The sequence below is a fragment of the Pediculus humanus genome, genomic scaffold, assembly GCF_000006295.1.
Source record: "Pediculus humanus corporis 1103172107427 genomic scaffold, whole genome shotgun sequence".
NCBI lineage: Eukaryota > Metazoa > Arthropoda > Insecta > Psocodea > Pediculidae > Pediculus > Pediculus humanus.
Window position 1 is genome coordinate 190,483 of NW_002987050.1, and position 21,317 is coordinate 211,799.

General features: G+C 27.3%; 3 protein-coding genes across 3 annotated transcripts; 1 reads left to right on the forward strand and 2 right to left on the reverse strand.

Annotated features, from left to right (window-relative positions):
* Positions 1–4,374: 4,374 nt before the first annotated feature.
* On the forward strand, positions 4,375–7,486 carry Phum_PHUM077880 (Vasodilator-stimulated phosphoprotein, putative; the record flags this gene model as incomplete). Its single annotated transcript, XM_002423625.1, has 7 exons — positions 4,375–4,662; positions 5,588–5,718; positions 6,203–6,264; positions 6,349–6,716; positions 6,819–6,980; positions 7,083–7,371; positions 7,437–7,486. The coding sequence occupies 7 exons, from the start codon at positions 4,375–4,377 to the stop codon at positions 7,484–7,486; spliced, it is 1,350 nt and encodes a 449-aa protein (XP_002423670.1).
* A 3,925-nt stretch (positions 7,487–11,411) lies between these two features.
* Positions 11,412–15,904, reverse strand: Phum_PHUM077890 (leucine-rich transmembrane protein, putative; the record flags this gene model as incomplete). Its single annotated transcript, XM_002423626.1, has 3 exons — positions 11,412–12,857; positions 13,211–15,668; positions 15,759–15,904. The coding sequence occupies 3 exons, from the start codon at positions 15,902–15,904 to the stop codon at positions 11,412–11,414; spliced, it is 4,050 nt and encodes a 1,349-aa protein (XP_002423671.1).
* A 3,568-nt stretch (positions 15,905–19,472) lies between these two features.
* On the reverse strand, positions 19,473–20,851 carry Phum_PHUM077900 (26S proteasome non-ATPase regulatory subunit, putative; the record flags this gene model as incomplete). Its single annotated transcript, XM_002423627.1, has 4 exons — positions 19,473–19,991; positions 20,119–20,297; positions 20,378–20,470; positions 20,677–20,851. The coding sequence occupies 4 exons, from the start codon at positions 20,849–20,851 to the stop codon at positions 19,473–19,475; spliced, it is 966 nt and encodes a 321-aa protein (XP_002423672.1).
* Positions 20,852–21,317: the final 466 nt, after the last annotated feature.

The following is a 21,317-nucleotide window of genomic DNA, read 5'->3' on the forward strand; positions in this document are numbered from 1 at the left end:
AAAAAAAAAAAAATATGAATTTACTCCGTTATTTTAAATAATAATAAACACGTTTTGGGTGAAAGACAATTTTTTTAAAATCCGCGTCGTGAAAAACTGTTCCGATTTAAAAAATAAAAAATAATAATAATAAATAAAATGTTCGTTTTAAAGGTTCGTTAATAAATTTACATGGGAAGACTTTCTAACTTTTTTTTATTTTATTTTTTTTAATGATAATAATTTTAAAATCAAGGTTCTTTCTCTCTTCTTGCCATAAATTCGCGCTCTTTGTTCCTTTCGTCGTCTTACAAAATATGGTAAAGTCATAATAAATGAGTTGGAATCATGTTTAAAATTCACTTTTTTTAATTTGTTTTTACTTTCAATCATCCATTGTGTGTGTTTACCATAACCGGGTAGGTAACTTTTGGTCATCGTGTGTTGCCTTTTCAATACAACTTCCTTCCTCGAGGATAATAAATTCCTTTCGCTAAAAAAAAAAAGAGGAAAGGAAAAAGATAAAAAAGCCGTTTGAAAATCTTTCGAGGTCAGTATTTGACTTAATTCTTAAAGTACATAAAATAATCGTTGTCCGACTAAATATGTAAGTTGGCGCGCGTAACTATTAAATGTCTGAATATGCACTTTTTTACTTTTCCTGCGTGTAGAAAGAAAAAGAAAAAAACTTCACCTTTTTTGATTTATTAAAGAAAAAAATAAAAAACAAGTTTTGAAACACACAAAAAGAAAATTAATGTTTTTTTTTTTTTTATACGAAGATTAGAAGAAAAAGTTAAAAGATGAAGAAAATTTCTAATCGATTTTCCAACAACGGGAAAATTTTTGCAATGGAGACTTTGTCACTTTGCCAAAATGGCCGAAATAATTTCATTTTCGAAACATATGATTTGGCGGCGAACGTTTGTAGTTGTAGTTACAACGTCGAGCAATTAAGAAACTTTTTTAAATTTATGTATGTATACAAACTCGCGGGACGTAAACGTTCCGGAAGATAACTGTTTGTTGTTTTTAAAGTAAGAGAAAGATGACAGACGACAGATGTAAACAAATTTCGTGATTGATCGTCGGAAAGGAAATGGTCGAATACGTCGAAAAATATTTTTTAATAATAATAATGAGAAGAAAAAAAAATTAAATTAAAAAAAGATTAGCCTGCAATTGATGTGTAAAATTTTTTCTCTCTCTCGAAAGAACGTCAATCGAATGGGGAAAAAAAACTAGTTTCTGGTGACCCGATGAAAGATAAGATTACTGATAATAAGATTTTAGATATATATTTAGCGATCGAGATGACTTTTTTTTTTTTTTTTTTCTTGAAAATGCGGAAAATTTCAAATAATCTTCATCATCATCATCATCCGGGGTTATTCTGCAATTAATATTTATTTATTTTTACGTCATCATCAGCGGATTCTAATAAAAGTTGAAATCAACACTACGTTTGCCGGGTACTTACATAAATGAGGAGAAAATGTCACACGCGAGCCTTGAATGGTACAAATACTCGTATTTGTTTGTAAAAAAAAAAGAAATAATAAAATTTTTTTTTTTATAAACGCATTTCAAAGAACTCGATCTTGATATAAAAAAAATTTTAAAGCGGCCTAGAAAAACGAGGCGTTTTTATTTTTATAGTCATTAAATTTGTGGCATAGAATTCCGTTTGAGAAAAAAAAAAAAAAAAAAATTTCCGGATGAAGAGAATTCCGTCGTTTCCGTTAGAAGAAATGCAACACAATAAAATAAATATACGATTACTTCCTGTCAAAATAAGAAGGATGAATCGATTGAAAAAAAAAGGAACTGGTCACCTATTTATATAATAACTTTATATACGAAATAAGTGCGTGAGGAGTGAGAGAGTGTGCGTGTGCGTGTGCTCGCGTGCGAACTTACGTACGTACGTATTCTTATAATCCATGTGAAAGAATCAATTCTTTGTTTACAAACAATGTTCTCTGGCATCATCAAGTGTCTTGGATTTCGAAATAAAAAAGTCGAGTCGTGGAAATAAAGATTTTATAAAGATGGAAGAGCGCTGGTATCGCAAAAGTTAGTAGTCACCCTTCCTGTCCCGTTTGTATGACTCCTTCAAATCGTAGTGAGTGGTCGTGAGTCACACTAAGAACGTGGTTTTAGATAAGTTATGCCGTGAGTGATTGTAATATCGTAAATATCGTTTCGTATTCTTTTTTTTTGTTTTGTTTTGTTTCGTTTTGTTTTCTCGTTTTTTTATTTTCATTTTTATTTATCGTTTCGCGAATGTGATGATAATCAAATAGGAAAATTATTTGTAAATTTTGTGCCTTAAAAGTGTTAAATTTTCTTGAGGAAAAAAAAAAAAAAATTATTTATACATTTATTTAAAGTATTAAAAATGATGTAAGTAATAAAAACAAAAATGGTGAAATTTTTTTTTTTTAATAATTTTAATCGGGGATATTTTCCAAAAAAAAACCGTGTGTTGTTGATTATTTTGATAATTGATAAAAGGTCACTGTTCTGATTGTGATTGTGTTCAATGTCCCTTTTTTCATTTCCTAATTTTTTTTTTTTTTTTCGTATTGGTTTGCAATTTTTTTTTTTTTTTATTTGATTTTAGTTAGGCTAAGGGATAATTTAATTTGAAATATTTTATATTGGAACAATATATCCGTTTGTTCATTGCATTATTATACCCAATTATATCGTCGAATGGATTAAAGCCAATAAATGGCCATTTTTGTAAATTTAATGGATTTTAAATGAAGAATAATAATTAATTCGAATCGGAGAAACTTTTTTTTTTGTCGAAGGCACAAGTTTTTTTTTTTTTTTTTTTTTATTTATTAAACAGCATTTTCAGGTTGATTGTACGTTTTACGTTTGTACACGTTGCTTCGCGTTACGTAATTTTTTAAAAAGATGGTGATAAGTAAAAAAAAAAAAAAAAAATTCTCTTTAAATTTTATATATTCGTCATCCATTTAAAATCCAGAATTCTCGAGAAATTAAAAAAAAAATAAATATTGATAATAATAATAAAAAACAAAGTTTCGGGAAAAAAAATGTTTGGCTCAGAAATCCAGAAATAAAACTTGTATTTAGCCCGAGGAAGAGCAAGATGTTGATTGGAGACCAGATTTCAACATTGGTTAACACAAGGTCGGTAGAATATCAAACACCGGAAAATTTTTTAATATAAAATCAAAACGAACGAACGGTTTCCGGAAGAAAAACAAAAAAAAAGAGAGAAAAATCGAATTTTCCTTTTACTCTTTTTTTTGTTGAGCAAATAATTGTGATGAAATAATTTTAATGTTGTAATTAAGTTGGCAATAAGTTTCCTACCCTGGACAAACATGGAATATTAATTGTTGTCCTCTAAATCTTTTTTTTTTTAAATTTATTTTCGATCCGCTGTGTTAAATACGAGGAGGAGAATTATTACTTTGATTAATTGTCAAAAAAAAAAAAAAAAGAAATATTGATTTTTTGAATTTCTTTTTTAAATGATTGACAGATGAAACGATCGATAATTTTCATTTTGTAATATTGACCGCATTTTACAATAATTGATATTATTGAGTTCTCCTCCAACGCTTTGACTTTCTGATTCCGGATTAATTTTTTATTTCGATATAAAGTTCTTCTTCGATTTAATGGCATCGAACACTTTCTCCCCTAAAAAGTATGTAAATTTTTTTGATAATAGGTATATAAAAACATCATCGTCATAATATATAATACAAGATGTCTGCTCTAATAAATTCTCTCTCTCTCTCTCTCCCTCCCCACGAAAATTCTCGTCAATATTAAAAGAAAGTTTTTAATTTTTGTTTTTTTTGTTAAAATAAAAACTGTTGTTGTTGTTGTTGCAATTAACAAATGAATGTGCGTTAAAAGCAATTAAAAATTTATTGAAATGAAAACGATCGTCTTGTTTAAAAAATTCAACGTAATTGATATCAATTAATAATGTTTCAACGAAAAAGTAAGAGAGAGAGAGAGAAGGGCGTACCAATGTCGTCAGATATTTTTATCTTCTTAAAAAAACAAAAAAATACCATCATGAAGAAATTTTTAAAAGAAATCAACAACTTCCTGATGATCTGACTTTCTAATTTTGGTGATCCGATCGCATTGAGGCCAAAGGGGGGGAAAAACCCTGTAATAGAATGACTAAACTTATTTTTGTTTGGCCCCCTTCTTGGTTTCACAAGCTTGTATTGTGTGTGTGTGTGTGTACTTTTTATTAGTTTTTTTTCTCTCTCTCTCTCTCCTCTCACTTCTCTTTCTCTCGATAAATAGTTTTTTTTTAAAAATTAAACCAAATAATTGTTAATATTTTTTTACAGTGAGCTAAGCATAGCGTCGGCGCGGGCGTCCGTTATGATATACGATGACACGACGAAGAAATGGATTCCCTCTGGTACTTCTTCGGGTTTATCAAAAGTTCAGATTTATCATCACACCGTGAACAATACCTTTCGAGTCGTCGGAAGAAAACTTCACGACCACGAAGTCGTCATTAACTGCGCCATATCCAAAGGTTTGAAATATAATCAGGCGACGGCAACGTTTCACCAGTGGCGAGACAGCAAACAAGTTTACGGATTAAATTTTAGCAGTAAAGAAGATGCCGATGCCTTTGCTAAAGCCATGTTTTTATCCTTAGATGTGAGTACTCGCAAATCCATTTATTTCAATAAAAAAAGAAAAAAACCCGTTGGAAAAAACTCGTGTTTTTAAAAATTGTTTTGCGGCGGACACGGAATTAATGTTTCGCGTGTGATTTTAAATGTTTTAAAACGAATCCTTTTTTTTTTTTTTGTTGCAACGAATTTTTTGTTTTTAAACTCGGGAAAACTAATAAATAATTCGTCATCATGCAACATTTTTCGAATTGTTTTTTTTTATTTAAACTTTTATTTTTTCAAATTTTCTATTAAAAAGTTTTAGAAAAAAAATAATAATTTAAAAACCGATACATACCAGAAAAAAAGTTTAAGAATAGAATTTTTTGTTAAAAAAAAATAAATAAATAAAAGAGAAGACCCATCCCTACAATTGTTATTTAAATATTGTCAATTTTTGTCCGAAAACCCGTGACCGGACCTTGAACACCATTGTTTGGACACACGAGGTTGGGGGGGAAGGGGGAAAAAAAAAAGAAATCGAATCAATAACACGTGCGTGATTTTCTTTAAAAAAAAAGAAAGGAAAGGAAGAAAAAAAGGATAAAAAGGATAAAAAGGACATAAATATTTGTTTGATACCTTTTCATCAGCGATCGTAAAAAAAAAAAAAAAAAAATCACATTATTTCTCTAGAGAAAAACCGTTAACCTGAATTTTCCATTCGATTGAAAAGTAATTACGAGTCAAAGGGCAAAAACGATTTTTAATAAACGTGAAAGGTTTTCAAATTAATCGCGTTACGAAATTTATTATTTAAATAAAAAAAAATTTTTATTTTTTTTTTTTTTTTTTTTTTTTGGGGGGGGGGCAAAGAAAGAAAACAGCAAAAAAGTTGTAAGTGTAAGTACTCTCCAATTTTACGCTCGTAAATAATTTCGACTTTTTTTTTTTTTTTGTTTTTCCAGACTCTTAGTAATATCATAAATCGCATGCCGGCTGCTGCTCCGGCTCCAGTTATTTCAATTAACCAACAAGTTTACTACACAAACGCATATAATGTCAACGGTCAAACTAACGAAGAGGAAGTCGAATACAGGTACGAGTTTTTTTTTTTTTTTTTTTTCCTCCATTAATTTGCTACTACGGTTTTTTTTTTATTTATGTCACGCCTCATTGATTGATGGATTGATTGTATTGCAAATTATGGAATTGAAGTTTATCATCCGGTTTATTCGGAAGAAATTATTCGAATTAAAATTTTGTTTTCGATCGTATATGAATGAATGATTCACGAAAAGTAGTATTAGTTTTTTTTTCCACTTTTCCTTTTTTCTTTTTTTTTTTGCCGAGTGGTGGATTGCGTGGAATAAATTTAAGTTTTTTTGAATTAGCGAACTGAATGTTCGTATACACGCTGAAAAGTTTAAATTAAATTTGAAACAAAACAGACATTTAAAATTCACACCAGAAAATTTATTTTTAATCATATTTTATTTTGTTTCGCAACAACAAAAAAAAAACTTAAATTTAAATGTAAATTGAATTCTTTATAAGAACTTGTAATTTTTTTTTTGTTACAGCAGGATGAATCAAAGAGATGAAGTACCCTGCATGGAGCGACGCGTGTCACAAGCTCAATTAAGTGAGTGGCGTCGTAATTTAATTGAATTTTTTTATTATTATTATTACACGTGATAATTTAAAATTTTTTTTTTTTTTTTGTCAGTTGAAAGTCCGAATGCCGCTGTGGGATCTCAGGGTTCGCAGGGACATCATCGTACATCGTCGGCACCTCCCGCTCCGCAACCACCTCAGCTAACACCTTTAGCTTCTCCTTGTCAACCTGTCGGAGCTCCGCCGGCACCCCCTGCACCACCAGTTTGGGGAGGAGGAGGAGGAGGGATTAATAATGTTCCTTCGGTACAACCAGCTCAGGTTCAAAGCGCTCCTCCTCCACCCCCGCCACCTCCTAATATGCCAAGATCGTCATCATCCGACGGACACGATAGTAATTCTTTAGCTGCTCAAATTCAATCTGCCAGATTACGAAGAATTAATAATAATGGATCGAATACTCTTGGAAGCACCACCAAGGTAGGGTAAAAACAAAATTATTTAAAAATGTAATTAAAAAATTTTATCTGCGGTAATAATGTAAATATATTTCGTGTGGGTGTGTGTGTGTGCGTGTATTAGCAATCCGCCGAAAACAGTGGTTCAAGTACAAGCAGCGGTGGAAGTAATTACGGGACTTTAGGACGTGGCGGAATGGGTTCTATGGCTAGTATGATGGACGAAATGGCGAAAACATTGGCTCGGCGAAGGGCCGCCGCGGAAAAGAAGGATCTCAACGATGAGGTGAGTAGTCATAAAAGAGTAATTAAAAAAAAAATTAAAATTTAATTCTAATCGGAAGTAATTAACCGTTAATTATAAAACACGCACCCGTACACTCAACAGGAAACTGGAAATTCTCATCAAGAAAAAAAAGTAATAAACGAAAACAAAGTAGATATTAAACTAACAAATTTCGGAAGTAGCACCGGAGACGAATCGCCGAAATCTATAAAGAAAAAATTCGGACCTGATGCGACGTCAGACGAATATTCAAACAAAGCGAACGTGAACGGTTTGTGCGAGGAATTGAACAACGTCGGAATATCATCTCAAGATCTCGAATTGTTCAAACAAGAAATATTGAAAGAAATTAGACGAGAATTTCAAAAAATGAAAATGGAAATCATAGACGGTGAGTTTTTTTTTTTTTTTATATTTGTTTTTCTAGATTACTTACTACTGGACCATATCATCCAGGCAGTGGTTCATTGGTTGCGCATGCAGGTGTGTTGTCTCAACCGCGTTGAAACACCAATACTATACCAAATGCATGAACGCGTGTGCGTTTGGGGAAAACTCTCTCTAATGACCGGAAAATACTAGAACCGTCACGCGTGAACACACACGCATCCCGAGCCATTTTTTTTTTCTCTCTCATTTTTAAGGCGTGGAATTATTTGGGTGGGAATTTATATTTTTGATTGGCGACTCTTTTATCAGGCCTATTATTATTAGTTTATCACGTTGTGGTAATTTTAAAACCGAGCAAAAAATATAAAATATCGATAAGGCTTAATAAATACTACGATGGTAAAAACGATATTTATCGGTGTCGGTTACGGTGGTCGTCGGAATAATCCGCAACGACATTTTTGGCGATCCGAAGTTGGGGGATGAAAGGGGGGAAAGAGAGAGAGAGAGAGAGAGAAAAAGTGTGAAAATGAGGCGGAAGTGTGAAAATTATATAAAATATTTTTTTTTTTTTTTTTTTTTTTCAGCCATAAAATTAGACGGCATTCGTAGATAATGGAAATTACTATCGAATAAAATTTTGGCAAAAGCATCGAAACGCACGTGAATTAAAAAAAAAAAAAAAAAGGACATTTTTAATTATCATTATTTTTTTTTTTTTTTCGGATTTATTAAGAGAAAAAAAAGCGCGGACATGTACGTACACGTGTACGCACGTGCGCTCCTCGAAATAGGGTTCGACGTGAGCCTTAAAACAATTCCTATTTTAATTACCCGAAGAAATAAACATCCCCCCCCCTTTTTTTTTTTAAGGAATGAAATTTTTTCGTTTCCACCGACCAAAAATAATTTTTTTACTTTATTATTATTATGATTATGATTATTATTATTATTATTATTTCGTAACGTATAAGTCATGGATTTCATAACGATTCCCTAAGAAGAGAGAAAAGAAAAGAAAAGAAAAAAAAATTTTTTTTGACTAATAAAAAATTATTAAAACTCATGTATGGAAAATTACATATATATATATATATATATATATATATATATATATATATGTACGTATGTATTATGAATTACAAATAGCTTGAAAGAGGGAAGTGAAGGGGAGGGGAGTGGGAGTGGAAATGGGAGGAGTGGGGGGCGGGGGAAAGAAAAAAAAGAAGGAAAAAAAAATTTTATTATTATTATTATTTTTTTTTTCGGTAGATTTTTGGTAGGTTATTAATAATGGATAAGTCTGTGGAAAATAATATTAAATATTTGTAATGATAATTGCTTGTAAATGTTTTGATGATTTTCGTTTGTTTCATTTTCATTATTATTATTATTATTATTATTATTATTATTATTATTATTATTATTATTATTATTAATTTTTGCGAAGTGAATCGATTTGAATATATATATAATGATGATGATGATTATGGACATATCTTTCCATTCGTATTCGTTTATACTTTGTATATAAATAAATAAATAAATAAATGAAAACTTTATACAAAATATCAGGTAAAAAAATAGAAAGAAAAAAAAAAAAAAGAAAAAAATTTTATTATTTTTTTTTTGTAAGGTTGAATTTAATTTTTATAAACGTTATCATCATCAGTCGACTTATTATTAATTAATAAAAACGGTGATTGATTGATTGATTTTTTTGTTTAATTCACCAAAGGATTCGTTTTTACAATGGATGGAAACATTCGATTAATTTTTTTCTATAATTATTATTATTTTAATTTTAATTTTTTTTTTTTTTTTTAAATTGATCTCATAATAATAATAATAATAAATAGGCATTTTTTTTCATATAATATTATAATAATGATGATAATAATAATGGTAATAATAATAATAATAATAATAATCGATAGGATGATTTTTTAATTGTCAAAACGATGAAAATTTTTTTAATCATCAACGTGTAAGTTAAAAAATTAATTAAATTCAACCTGACCTTTGACATTTTTCTTTTTTTCTTTTTTTTTTCTTTTTTTCTTCGATTACCTGTATTACTTAGGTTTTAAACAAAAAAAAAATAATTATTATTATTATTATTTTAATTTATAACGTTTGATAAAGAAAATTTTTTTTTTTTTTTTTTTTTATACGCTATTTTGTAACGATTTCGTTTCGCTATTTTTCTATTTTTTTTTTTTTTTTTTTTTATTTTAAATAAAATTTTATTATTTTTAGTTATAATATTATTTATGTGATATAAGCGATATATATATATATATATATATATATATATATTATATATATATACAGAAAAAAAATTATTATTATTATTTATTACCGTAATAAATAGACGACCATATGAAAAAAATTGATTATAATTTCTTATTTTATCTATTATTTAAAAAATTATCATTTAGATAAAAGATAAGAAAGAAAAAAAAAGACTTCTTATTTAAATTTATTATTATTATTATTAATATTATTATTATTATTACTATTACTTACTACTGTAAGGGTTGCTTTTTTTTATTAAATAAATAAATAAATGAGTAATGATAATATATTATTATTAATAATAATTGTGAAAAGAGAATTAAGTGTAAACAATTTTTATATAAGTTATTATAAAATAAATTAAAAAAATAAAAAAAAAAAAATGTTTTTAAAAATAAATAATAATGATAATGATAATAATAATAATAATAAAATTTTTATATGCTTTTGTGTATTTAATAAAATAAAAAATATATAAAAAAAATTTAGACTTTATAAAAAGAAAAAAAAATTTGGGGAAATCAATTTTTGATTTTTTTTTTTGTTTTGTGTTATGGGAGAAATTTTTTTTTTTTTTTTCTTTTCGTTACTGATAGTAATTGATTAATTATTTAATTTTTTAAATGTTGAAAAACAACAACAACAACAAACAAACAAACAAAAGAGGAAGAAAAAAGTGCGCTTTACTTTTTAACGTGGTTTTTAAATTTATTCGATAAAAATGCATTTATTAGATTCAAAAAAGAATAGAAATAGGAGAGAAATTTTTTATTTATTATTTAAACGTCATAATAATAATAATAATAATAATAATATAATTTGTAATTGAAATTAATTAAAAAAAAAAAAAAAACTTGTTTCCCTAAAATTTTTATTTATTTATTTATTTAATCAATTTGATGGATGGATAATGACGAGTTATGAAAAAAATGTATGATTGTTATTATCATCATCACTCATGGAAGAAAGTAAAACATTTTAGTCAAATATTCCGATTCGATTTCAATAAAAAGTATTTTAATTAGTATTTGGATCGATAAATTGATTTATCGATTTTTTTTAAATAAATAAATCACGATGCCAATTCTATTAAAAAATTTTTCTTAATTATTATTATATAGACTGACATTAATAACGAATATAATAATCTGTGATCTCAACCATTATAGTAGTCCAAAAATTATTATCAAAACATTCCTCTTTATCATAATAATAATAATAATAATAATAATAATAAATAACCAAGCAATAAAAAGAGAGAGAGAGAGAGAGGGATACAAGTTTAAAAATAATTTCAATTTTTTAATTCTTAATTTTTTTATTTAATTTTTGTGTTTAAATTTTTTAATTGGAAATGTTTTTAAAATGGATAGTAGTTTCTTATGTAATTATATATATATATGAAAACAAAAAAAAAAAAGAACCAGTTTTCTCCCATTTTTTTTTTTTTTTAATTTTTATATAGATTCTGTAGTTATTTTATTATAAATATGTATGTATATATTTATATATATATATACATAAGTAATTAATAATATACATATTATTTAATATAACCGTCATTTTTTTTTTTTTAAATAAAAATATTTCGAAAAAATAAAAAAATTTTTTTACCATCGGAAAATTTGATTAGGAAAATTAAAGGAAAAATAATAATAATTATTATTAATAATACTACCGATCGCTATTTAATAAAATAAAATGTTTTATTTATTTAATTAAAAAGAAAATTCAACATGTTATTCATCGAATTACAAGGAGGAATGACATAAATAATAATATTTTCCAAATGAGAATTTTCCTCGTATTGCTACTACCTATATTTATTCCTATGTAAGGCTCCAAATTTGTTTTATTGTAATTTTCAAAATACCAATTGTTTTTTTCATTATTCATATCATTAGGTTTTATATCGTCTATGTGAAAAATATCTTTTGTCGTTTCCGGAATTGATGTCGTTGATAATATATTTTTTTGATTCCATTGAGCATAATCGTAATCAGGCACTGTGTATTTTGGTTCTTCCGCGGATAAGGTAGACCATGGAGGAAGTGTTGCCACTTCTAGGACGGTTGAATTACGGCTTACCGGACTCACCAATTCTGTATTTAAATGTAATTTAGCTATGTAAGGTTCGGTCGAAACTGTTGTTAACTTTATTCCGGTTTGATCGCTTATGAAATCTTCATATTGTGTTGTTTTTAAAGTGTTGGGTTTTTCCACAGGAGTTACTATACCCTGTAGTATCGGACTCGATAACGTGGAATGAGTTTTTTTTGTATTCGTATCGAGTACGGTCGAAAAGTCCGTTTTGACTGGCACTGTTGGTATAAAATTAACTTCCGTTTGGGATTTAATCACGGGTTGAATTGTAGAAATATCTGGTTTCTTTGGTAATGGTTGAACTTTACCGATGACGAAAGAATTTTTTTGAGTTTGATCAACGCTTCTTGCTGAATTACCCTTCCATAAATTTCCAAATGAAAGACTCGGTAGGGGAATACCAAAAAATGTTAAACCGCTGTACTGTTGTTGTTGTTGGGCTTTTTTCACATCGTCCATACCCAAACCTGGATTCGTCAAGTTGAATTTTGGTTGTGTTGCAGGACTAGCATAAAGAGTCGGAGTGTCGCCTGGTGTCATGTGATATGTTTTTTTTGTTACCGTGATTGGATTTTCTGTCGTGCCAAAAGACGTTTCATATTGCGGTTGAGTACCGTTTATTTCTTCGTATTGGTACTCAATGTATTCGTCGTAAAAATAATCCGTTTCGTGGGGCAATAATCCTTGTGTGGAATTTTTTAAATGTGACGTCAAAGCGGATAATTGAGCAGTTTCGACGACCGAACTTTGTACGGTGTCACCTTCGCATCCTGGAATGACGGGTTCTATAACTCTGCTTTTTCCACATTCTTCTCGCGAAAGTCTGACGTCGCGAAATAACGTTCCATCCGCGCATTTAGGACCTTCGGATTGTACATCATCGAGCCAATTGATGAGCCATAACATTTTACAAGAACAAGACAACGGATTACCATCGATATCCAATAAGGCAACATTGTTTCTTAATTTTTGAAAAGCGTATTCGGTAACGCTTGTCATTCTATTACTTTTTAAACTTAAAACTCTTAGCCTGGATAAATGATTGAAAGGAGCTCCTCTAATATTACAAATCAAATTATTATCCATCTGAAAAAGAAAGAAAAAAATTTTTTTCTTTTAAATAAATAAATAGAGAAAGTAATAATAATTCTTTAAAAGAAAATTTTTAGAAAAAACAGGAAAAAACTTTTTTTTGAAAAATAATTAAATACTTGGCTGATTACATACAATGGATTTTGTATAACAATAATTTTGGCAGGTCAAAAATTATTAGTATTGTTATTATTTATTTATTTATTTATTGTTATTTAAAATAGAATACAAATAGAAAAATTTTATTTAAAAAAAAAAAAAAATAAGCAGAGTAGAACTTTATGCAGAATACAAGTGAGAGTTTATAAATATTTATTTTGGAAAAATAATTTTTACAATTAACTTACTTTTAATTCTACCAACCATTCCATTCCGTAAAAACTTCTTCCTTCTATCCAGGATATTTTATTATGACTCAAATCTAAAACTTCTAAAGATTTTAATTCTTTTATTCCCGATTTATCCAATCTAACGATTTCGTTATAACTCAAATTTAAATAACTCAAATGAGGCACATTAACGAAAGAATTTTCCGGTATTTCGAATATTTTATTCGATTGAAGTTCAGCACTTTGAAGCTCTGGAAGATCTATAAAAGTTTCCTCCGGTAATTTAGTTAATTTATTTTTACTTAATCGAATGGCTATCAAACTTGGCAAAGAATGAAAAGCACCGCTGGATAATGTTTCAACTTCGTTGTTATCCAAATCTAAAAATTCTAAATTGAGAAGATTTTTAAACGTGTTCGGCGGTATTTGATTGAGTCTGTTATTGCTCATTCGAAGTTCTTTTAAAGATGGCAAAGATTGTAGTGCGAACGGTTGAAGCGAACGGATATTGTTAAAACTAATGTCTAATAATTTTAACTCGTGTAAATTTTGAAAAGCTTCCGGAAAATGATTTAACATGTTGTTCGATAAATTTAAATCAATTAATTGTTTCGAATTTGAAAACGCCAATGGTTTTATGTTTGTTATTTTATTATTTGACAATTGTAATATTTTTATGTTTGGATTATTTTTTAAAAAATCATTGGATAATCCTTCAATTAAATTTCCTTGAGCGTTAATCTCGTTTAAATCCGTCGAATGCTGGAGCCAACTGTCGTGAATCACTCGAATACGATTATTTCGAATATTTAATAATTCTAATTTGTTCAAACCGTTCATTGCACCAACTGCTATATCATCCAGTGAATTATCATGGAGGAATAACCACTGAAGCCTTACCAAAGGCCTAAAAGTATTTTTATGCACCATCCGTAATAAATTTCCACTCAGGTCCAACAATCTTAAAGCCGGTAAATTTATCTCGGGAGGAAGATGAAGAATTTGATTTTTATTGAGTCTTAAATATTCTATGTTTTTCGGAATACCGGGTATCATTTCTCGAAGTAGATTCCAACTTACGTCTAATTCGTACAATTTTGGCAAATAATTAAATGTCAATCCGTGAAATGATGAAATGTAATTTCTCGATAGATTAATCGTTTCAAGTTCGAGATTTCCCATAAAACTATCGGACATGACCGTTTCTATAAGATTTCTACTTACGTCCAATCTTCTCAAAGAGGGCAAATACGTCAATAAACCAGAATCTAATCTTCTTATTTGATTTTGGGATAAATCTAAACCTTTTAAAAATGGCAAATTCCAATGAGGACCTTCAGAAAAATCAACCAATGAATTGTTCCGCAAACTTAATTCTCTTAATGATGACATTCCAGAAAAAGCTTTCCTAGGGATTTTTTGAATTTTATTCTCATCCAAACGAAGATTTTCCAACGTCGGATGACCTCTCAACGAATCGAAGGGTATTTGTTCCAAAGAATTTCGACTCAAGTCTAAAAATTTTAGTCGAGGAAGAGAAGAAAACAACATTTTTATATCTCCGATGGAGTATAAATGATTGTCGGTCAACCATAACTCTTCTAGAGATGCTCCCGATGGATATATAAAAGCATTAGCATTAATTTTTTTCAGAGAATTTTTATTCAGGTCTAAAATTTTTAGAGATGGCGTATTTTTAAAAGCTCCTTTTTGTATTTCGTTTATCATATTTTCCGCAAGATAAATTTCTCTCAAAGAAGGCATATCAACGAATGTATTTTCCGATAAGCGATCGATGAAATTTTTACGTGCGTTCAAAACTTGCAAACTTATAAGATCTCTGCAAGCTCTTCCTAGAATTCCGCCATCTAAAATTCTATTGTTGGTTAAATCAATTTCTATCAGATTAGGTAAGTTATGAAAAGCTTTTGGATGAATCCAAGTCAATCCACAATTTGACACGTTTAACAAACTTAATTTGTTTAAATTTTTCATTATTTTAGAATCGAGTTTGCTCAACAACGGACTTCCGATCACGTGAAGTTGTTCTAACGATGGCAAATTTTCAAAATTATTCGGAAGGAGTTCGCTTAAAACTGGAGAATAAATTTGAAGGTAACGAAGTTTATGAAGACTAGATAATTTAGGAACTCTTTTCATGAGTCCCCCCTGTAATGTGATTGCTTCAATTTCAGTTAAATAATCCAACGAATCGTCCGGTAATGTTCTCAACCTTGGTTCTACAACGAATAGTTCTAATAGAGTATCTTCAAGTGTTGCCAACCAGTTGGACGTGACTCTTTCCAAACCGTTATCTCTGAGCATTAATCTATTTACACGAACTCCTTCGAAAGTCTTTCCGGGAAGCGAGGGTAAATTATTACTTTCCAAAATCATTTCTCCAATTGAAAATTGTAAATGCGATCCTAAACTTTTAAGTGCTCCAACGAGATTTTTCAATCCGCTGAAAGTGCACCTGAAAAAATAAAATGGAAGGATATTCGTCTTAACGGTAAGTCGTTTCATTTTTTTTCTCTCTCCCTCGAAAATTTTTGTCAACTCTTACCAAACTTGAATTTCTCCATCGACCGTATTACAAGTACACGGTAAAATAACTTCTGACGATGGACAAAATTGGGCATTGGTCGAGGCCATCTTGGTGAGAAAAAGCATGGACACCAAGAGCCACCACCCTTCAGTATCCTGCTGCATGATCTTCATTACTTCATTTTGAACCTACTAAAAAATTTCAATAACAAAAAATTGATTGTAACGTGTCGCGAATCGGAAAATTTTTTTTTTTTTTCCCAAACGAATAGTTTTGAAACAATAATAAAAATTTAATTAGGTTACTTGGATCTTTAAATTCGTTATACAAAAAAACACATTTGAAATTTTTCAAACAATTTTTTCAAGCTGGTAAAATTTATTGTAAAGAAACGTTTCAACCGTAAAGTCTACGTCAATACTATTAAAATTATCAAAAGGTATTAGACCAGTCAGAAAATTTTCCGTCACGGTTCAGGTTTTCAATAAAAAATAAAAAAATGATAAATCAAACCAAAATTTTATCATTGGAATACAATAATAATATATGACGAAATTATAAACAAAACCGAAAATTCAAAAATTTTTAAAAAAAAATTGAGCGATATTTCCAAAAAAAAAAATATTATTATAAACGATTAATAAACGAATCAGACCAAAGTATAATGATAATAATAATAATTATTATAAAAGAATAATAATAATTATTATTATCATATTTTAGTTAAAACCAACGGTTTTCATCTTTACGGTGAGCGAATTCAATTAAAATCACAAACTTAGCGTGCCGCCAGTAAAAAAAAAATTTAATTTTTTTTTTAATTTTCTAACCGGATATTACGAAATTTTCCAATTTTTTTGCATTGTTCAAAAAATAATTTTCATTTTTTATTTATTTTTATTATTTTAAATTGATAAATAATTTCGGAATTTATTTAAATTAATCGATTATTTCCTAATAATTGGAACAGGGTAAAAAATGAAAAATTTAAAAAATATTTTTCGCACGTTGGAAAATTCGACGGAAATAAAACGTACGAACGAATTTTATTTTCGATTTAATTTTTACGGTGAAAGTTAAAATGGAAGAAAAATTTTTGCAAAAATTAAAATTTTTTTTTTTTTTTTTTTTAATTTCACATTAAAAAGTGTAAATAACGGATTTTATTAATCGGTTCGTGATTACGCTCAAGGTCCGAAAAATTTGTAAGAACGAAAAAGAAAGTGAAATTGTCCAAATGTAAAAAAGGCACGCGAGAAAAACAAAAAACAATAATAATAACTATTATTATTATCATTATTAAACCGTTAATAAATTAATAATAAAAAAAATTTATTGAAAAGTTAATAATACGAATTGAATTTAAAATCCCTTTTACGTGAATTTTTTTTTCTTTTTTTTTTGGATTATTTAAAAGAATCAACGGTTTTTAAAAAATAAAATATTTTGCTACGGTTTAAACAAACAAACAAACAAACAAAAGAACTCATTAAGTTAGAAAGATTAAGACATTTTAATTAAGGCAAAATAATTAAAACCGCAAAAGCCATCATTAACGGTATCAAAATGAAAAAATTATTTTAAAAAAAAACAATTTTTCGCGATGTAATTTTACAAATTGAAAAATTATTATTATTATTATTATTTTGTTTCTAAAGTGAAATAAATTTTACGGAAATCAATCACAACAGTTTTTTCCCCTCCCCCCGCCCCCCCGAAAATAAATTTAAATCTCTTTAATATTAATTTTTTTTTTTTTTTTACGATTTGTTGCCTCAAATCCTTGCTTTAAAAAAACCGAATAAATTTTTTAAAACATTTTTCATTTTTTTTTTTAACGGTTAAAAATTCGTGTTAGAAAAAAAAACCGTTACGTTTCCGTAATATTTATTATTATTTTAAAAATCAATAATATTCGAAAATCGAAAAAAAAATTATTATTATTATTATTATTTAAACTTATTGCGAAATAATTTACATACAAACTACGACGAGTAAATAATTTTTGTTTCCGTTTTTTTTTAAATAATAAAATTTAAAGAAAATTAATTAATGACGTCACACATCGAATATTTTTTTAAAAGCTTTTCTAAAAGAAAATTAATGGGAAAAAAACCTTATTAAACCTATTATTATTATTATTATTTTCATTCTTATTTAAAAGTTTTTCTTTAACTTTAAATTTAATTTAATTTTTAATTCATGAAAATTTTTTTTCTTTTTTCCTTATAGATTTTTAAATTTAAAAAAAAAAAAATTAAATTAAAATTAAATTGTAAATTAATTTGAATTAAAAAATACTTCCCGATAAAAATTTCTAATTTCTAATTTAAAAAATTATTTTATTTAAATAAAAAAAAAAAAAAAAGAAGAAGAAAAACTTACCCAAACTTTTTTAAAAAAAAAAAAAAAAACGTCGAGTTGAAAACATAAAAAAAACAATTTTTGAGCTCACACTTTTTTTCTTTTCTTTTAATATTATTATTATTAATGATATTTTCGATTTAAAAAATTGATTTTTTTATAATAATAATAATAATGAATATAAAATGTTCATGTTGAGACGAACGGTACTCGACTGATTTGTATCAAAAAAAAAAAAAATTTTTTTGTGTGTGTTCATTTTCATGTTGGGTAACCACGCATTATTCTTATAATAGGTGAAACTCCAGCATTTCTTGACTACCGGTAAAAATAAAGAATCGAGATCTACCAACCAGAAATTTATTGTTTGAAATCTACCAAATGTAAATTTTTTTTATCTTACTTACGCGGTTAATAATATAAATATTTGTTAAAGTTTTAATAAAAAAATTTATTAAAAAAAAAAAAAACATTTACCCTTAAAAAAAAAGGAAATTATTCGGTAGGTTTTTACTTCCAAAACATTTTTGTGTTCTTTTTTGTTTTTATTTTACAGTTATCATCACTTCTCTTTTTCTTTTAATTAATGTTACTAATTTGTTGATGTAATTAATTGTTTAAAAAACAAAAAAAAAAAATTGTAAAATTTGATTGATTGTAAGTATTTGTATATTTTTTTTCAAATTTTCTTTAATATCGATTATTATTAATTATTTGAAATTTTTATTCGGTTTAACAAATTTTAAAAACAATAATTTCGTAATTTCTAATTTTCTTTTTCCCCCTTTTAAAAATTTCTCTTTTAATGAGTGTGTGTGCACTAAAAAAAAAAAAAAAAAGGAAAAAATTAAAAATTACGACTAAATCACGAAACGTTAAAATTAATTATTTACAGGTATATAAAAAAGACATTGCGTAAAATTATAATGATGTTGTCATCTTGTTCGTGTTGGTCCGTTGATTTTTTTGAATTGAATTTAAATTGATGATTTCTAACATTTTTATTTTTTTTTTCTTTTATTTTCGGTTCAATTTTTATTTATTTATTTATTTATTATATGAAACTAAACTCCGTGTTAAAATATTTCGTATTAAATAAGATAAAATTTGTGCGAATGTAAAAATTTAATTAGTTCGAAACGCCGATTTTGTTTCCAATTTTCCAATGGTTATATCGCGTAAATTGTTTCCTTTTGAAAAAATGTTTTTCTTTTTCTTTATGTAAAAAAAAAAAAAAGAAATAAAAATAAAAGGTTAGAATCATAATCCATTTTTTTAATGAAAAATTTAATTTCTTTAAATTAAATTAAATTTAAAAAAAAAAATTTATTTAAAGAGAAAATGAAAATTCCAATATTATAAAAATTATTATTTCTTTTTATCTTCTTTTCCCGCCGTTACTTCTTCTTTCGGTTTATCTTCTTTTTTATCCTTTTCTTTAATAATATCTTTATTTGCTTCTTTTTTTTCAGCATCCCTATTTGTAAGCTTATTGTTAATTAAATTATGGAGAGCAACGATGGATCTACAAAGAGCAGCAAGATAAACAACGAGCATTTGATCGTTTGTTTTCACATATAACGAATCCGACATTGTTTTCTGAGACATGTCGGGAAGGAGATTGAATACATCTTGTAATTGATAAACGATTTGATGATTTATGGGCAATTTATCTTGAACTATTTGCTCTAGATAATTTTTTATTTCTTGAACCTGACGTTGTAAACCTTTCAAACCCAAAAGTTGATTGGTTATTTTTTGAGATAATGTTCCTACGGACGTGTCTTTTATGTCCCTGAGTAAATGTTCAACTCCGACTTCTTCTGCTTCCTCGGCACCAATTTCGCTAGGAATATGTTCAAATGTTTTCGAAGTTGGAGAACCATCCTACATGTAAGTAATAAGTTATTATATTAGTATTAATTATTTTATTTTACACAATTAAAACTACATAAAAACAGATTTTTAAAGTAAGTATCTATCAAATTACAAAGTAAGAGTTTTAAATGCTTACATCATGAACTTCCTCGACAGCTCTGTAGGCCTCTGTGGGAAGCCCAAGATCTTTGGGTTTGGCATCAATTATAACAAGAACTGAATTTGAACAATATCTTCGAACCAATTCATTGATTGCAACATCATTTTTATATAATTTCGGGCCAGTGTGATACCAACCAACTATTTTTTCCCTTGCTAAAATACAAAAGCTCGTTTTGAAATCCAAATTATTTATAAAATTAAAAAAATTTTAATTTGAATTTCTATGAACTTACAATTGACTTTTTTAAACATACTGTACATATTTTCAAGGTAGTCATGATCGAGAAACCAAACATCTTTATCCTTTTCATCTTCATCAAATGGAACTGAAATTAATATCAATGAAATCACAATATAAGGTTTTTCTTATTAAAACATTAACAAATAATAAAATAATTAACATGAAAAAGAAATCCTTAAAATTGATTTAAAAAAGTATTAAGCAAATGTGAAAAATTACAATTTCAAATGCAGAAACTTAAATAATAATAATTAGATTTTTAATGCCATAAGTAAAATAAAAATTAAATACCTGCAAAACTATTTGACACATCTAAAACTCCTTTTCCTCTCCAACAGCCTAAAAGAACTCCTACTACTCTTTTTTGGTTACCTATTTTACCCATCCTATTAAAATGATCTACAACACTGAGTAAAACCAAAGGATGAACGACAACCTTGGTTGTCACGACTTCGTTGGTAGGCATTACGTTATATTTCTAAAATTAAATATATTTATAATTAATATAAAACAAAATTTTATATAACGATTCTAATTTGATATTACATTGGATTATTAAAAATTGCATAAATATCATTCCACTGAAAATTGGAAAAAAAGCTATACTTACAATAAATTAACCTTCAAAAATACAAAATAAGATGATAATTAACGCTTATTTATTTATTTTATTTGCAAAATTAGATTTTTGCCTATGTAAAAAAAAAATTAATACTTTTGATAATTCAAATTTGCGGAATCATTTCTTGGTGATATATCAACAAAGAATTAAACGCTGGAAATAGAAAGAGCAAGTTATGAAAGGCAAAATTTTTATTAACTCTAAGCTTTATTCTAAAGATGGCGTTTAAGCTGTTATTCCGTTATGACTGTTTAAGTTTAAAGTCACATCCGGTTAATTACCTTGGAAACAGTTTTAAATTCAAAACATA